Source organism: Trachymyrmex septentrionalis, unplaced genomic scaffold (genome assembly GCF_001594115.1).
Source record: "Trachymyrmex septentrionalis isolate Tsep2-gDNA-1 unplaced genomic scaffold, Tsep1.0 scaffold123, whole genome shotgun sequence".
Classification (NCBI taxonomy): Eukaryota; Metazoa; Arthropoda; class Insecta; order Hymenoptera; family Formicidae; genus Trachymyrmex; species Trachymyrmex septentrionalis.
The window spans coordinates 45,690-49,571 of record NW_017304363.1 but is presented as its reverse complement, the minus strand read 5'-3'; the positions used below and the strand labels follow the sequence as shown (position 1 = coordinate 49,571).

The 3,882-nt window shown below is 38.4% G+C and overlaps 1 protein-coding gene across 2 annotated transcripts in view; it reads right to left on the bottom strand.

Annotated features, from left to right (window-relative positions):
- The window catches only part of LOC108755626 (clumping factor A-like), a 13,191-nt gene that overhangs the window by 2,644 nt on the left and 6,665 nt on the right, over nucleotides 1-3,882 (bottom strand). For both annotated transcript variants that reach the window (XM_018498743.1, XM_018498751.1), the window contains exon 4: nucleotides 72-346. In XM_018498743.1, coding sequence (XP_018354245.1) covers nucleotides 72-346 — 275 coding nt within the window. The remainder of the gene's footprint in view (nucleotides 1-71; nucleotides 347-3,882) is intronic.

Sequence of the window (3,882 nt, the reverse complement as noted above, 5' to 3'; positions counted from 1 at the left end):
CACACACACACACACACACACACACACACACACACACACACACATCGGAAAAAGAATGCTTAGAATTATACCTCGATATTATTTTCATTGTCACTCTTTTCAGTGACAGCGGACGTGTCGATCGGCCTTGAGGCGCTTTTCTTGGTACCGTTCTTGGTGCCCTTCTTCTTAGTCTTGTTTTTGTTCTTCTTGGAGCTTGAATTTGAATTCGTTAGTTTCACAGTCACCGGTTCATAATTGGCCCGCAGAATATTGTTGATCTTGCCGAGAATACTGTCGACGAACCGATTATATTTTGCTACATAAATCGCTGACACGTGACCACTCGAATCGGAGTCCATGGCACCTAGACCGTTAATAGAAATTGTATCAGTCAATTTCTATACTTTTCCGGATATATTCTTTGCGAAAGTTCATATGGAAATGCTATCTTTAACATTAGAACAGATATTTGCATTCTGAAATTATTCAAATTGCGACACTTTACCACACATAAAGTATGTATTATTCTTTTATTTAAAATAATTAACTATTTTAGATCTTGCAAGTCTTTGACTAATCGGTGGCTACGATCAAATGACTGATTATGGATCAGTACAAATTTTATATACATATTGTAACGGATGCTGCTGTTGTATGTGAATGTATTACGATAATTAATTTTATAATTAAAAACATTTTGTGCTACACCATCACCGCTACCATCCTAAGCATTATCACTTGACAATCTCTACTCTTCTTCAAAAGCCATCAGTTTACAAATGACGAACCTTCAAAATCGCTCGTTATGAATCCGGAGATCGAGGGATTCTCGAAAGATTCTAAAAATGTCCGATTCGAGGTAAACAGAAAGGGAGAAAGAGTGGCTTTAGGAATGCGCCCCGATTGCGTCCTTGAGACCACTTTTCGTGAGGTCATTTCGTCTCGTCCGGGTCATTGACCAGGGTGGGACCATGCCCAGCAGACGTTGTCTTCCGGAGCTCGGCGTACTGTCTCTGGGTTTTAATGAAGGGAAACGCATTCCTCTCCCCGCTGGGGTTACCTTGGAAGGAAGTCGGCGTTTGCTGATCGAGGAGGAGCCTACTTATTTAAAGCGACGACAATGTTAACGGTATATCGGAATCCTTCGGCGCGGCCAAACTGGTCCCCGATCTAGGCCATGACCTCCTTTTTCGCTACATAACTCACCTACAGACCTATCTAACCGCGCAGGTCCATCCAACTGCTGCCTACCTAAAAACTCTCCCCCGGTCGTTGCACCTCCTGCAGCACGTAAGCACGACTTTCTTTCGGACGTCACGATGCCGTGCCACGCCGCGATGAAGATCTCATGCCACGGGCAATATTATCAAGGCCGTCTACTTCTGGCACAGACGGAGGCATTGAATGCCGAGGTCTTGGTCGAAGCTCGATCGGAGCCTCTCAATAACATACATGATAATAGCTCCTCTGTATTCTCGAAAATCTTATTTGATGTACTGTAGAGGAATCCTTTACGACGCGATTGACCCAAATAAAATTTTCTTCAAGAGGCACTTTATGGTTTCAAAACAAAAATACTCAAAACAAAACTCGATACCATAAAATGTTTGACATATGCACATAATTCAAATTTCATCTTTATAGACTAAATTGCTTATTAAAATATATTGTATGAGATAATGATGATTTTTATTTAAACTCTCTTTAAATAATAAACTCTTTAATTAAGTACGAGAACACACGAAATACTAAGTCTTCAAAAATGTGATTACTCAACATATTCATCATCTTGTTATATCTATTGGATAAAAGTAAATGGTACTTCTTACATGACTTATGATTATGATTTTGATCTTTATTTTTTATCTGGTTCTTTATTGTTTATCTAGATCTTATTTTCCGATTCGTTTCATATTTATTTTTATGCATACTATTAATATTTTTTCAAGTAACTAATTTAACGTTAAATATTAAAGCAACAATAGTTTGCTACAGTAATTGTTAAAAATAAAAAATATTAACTTTCACATCAATAAGCTTTTGTTTCCTTACATATTTACAACAATTATTCAAGCGACAATGTAATATATCATCCATTGCAATCAAATATTCCAAAAAAATAGTCAACATATCATTAATTTAGTGTAAGACGTAAACAGATTAGCGTCTTCAATCATCTCACCTTTGAGGAACGAAACAGGTCAGTCGGACCTACGTGTGCATGTATAAAAGCACACGGAAAGAGATTAAGAGCGACCATGTATTAAATCACGATTTAGGCATATATATGTCACGTGACAGATACCGAAGGACATCGGCTTCGTAACTTCGACTATGGGTCAGGGTCGCAGTCGGAGGCTCTTCCGATACATCGCTTACGCGTTCTCCGGGTCAGTGACCTCGTTTCTTTTTCGACCGGCTACTCCCGGTGAAAGCCGGGAAAAAATTTCAATGCGGTCACACCTTTGTTGGATTTAAACCCGGCACTCATGTAGAAAGTTAATTGGATGTGGCGCGCGACGGTTAATTAAGAATCTCCGTTCATAAACTGATGGCGGCGATTTGTTTGATAAGCATCAAATCGAACGGTTTTGTTCCTGTTACTTCCTCTTTAGTTTTACCCGAAGTTAATCGAAGACAAACCGAAATGATGAATTTGCGATTGATGATAAACTCACATACAATACAAATGTCCAGAAATGTTTAAATTGTAAGCGCACAGTATATCGTCTATGTAATAAGAACTAGTGAAAGATAGAAAAATTAAAGTAGAACTACTAAAGATATAGTCATTATACATAGGACAAATCACAAAAGCAAACTATATATGTATGTATATAGGACAATTACAAAAGCAAACTATATATTGTATATAGGACAATAACGAAAGCAAACTATTTATGATAGAATCTAGAAATAGATGATCTGCGAATGACAAAAAGAAAAGCGCTATAATAAAAAAAAAAGACATTTGCAGAGTGTGCCGTTGGATCAAATCTTTTCGTTTGGTTATCAGCTACTTTTTTTATCAACTACTAGTTAGTTACTAACTACTAATTTTACTATCTACTTGGGGGTATAAAGGTATGGGAGGGACGTACATTAAGGAACATGGATGAAGGACAAATGGAAGAATGTCGTGCTACTGTCCAGGTACACGTTGTTGCAGTCGATCGTCCAAAACCGTCCACCAAACACGCGATCATCTCTACTAGCAGAAAATACAGCTGAAGCGACAGTAGGTATGAACAGCTATATGATGGTCGAGAAACGAGTGACAAGAAAAAAAGCGAGTAAAGCCGAATTGATACAAGATATCAGAAAAAGAGAAATGTGTCGCTATCTATCGAAATGAATTTAAATAACCAGACGGGTTACTTCACGTCACGTCACAAGAAGACGGAGAACACGCCCTTTCCTCAGCCGGAGATCGAGATCGATAATAATTTCATCGAGAAAATATAAATTTCGATACGCGAAAGCAACTCTACGTTCATCCGCGACAGTCATTCGATTTTCCCCGCGTTTGTGGTGATCGAAAGTCGATCTGAATCCTAATCTTCAGCCTTTGAGCGAAAGAGATTCGCGATTTGAAATTTGCTAAAGGAAGGAAAACAGAGAGAATTCATCCTCCTGCGAATCGCGAGTCTGGACACAAACGACTGATTCGATGCAACTGGACAATGGTGAATGAAATAAATAAACGGTACACATAGCTTTGTAAAAATAATAAATTATTTGTATTTTGCAATCCAGAACGGACAATGTCTCTGTACAAGTCTTGGTCTAGAGTAGAGAAACATCGTAAACAAACAACATATCTCTCGATTCGCGCGGAGCAATTGACATCGTCATTGACTGTGCTTAATCTGGCAAGTGAAATAGGCAACTATCACTTAA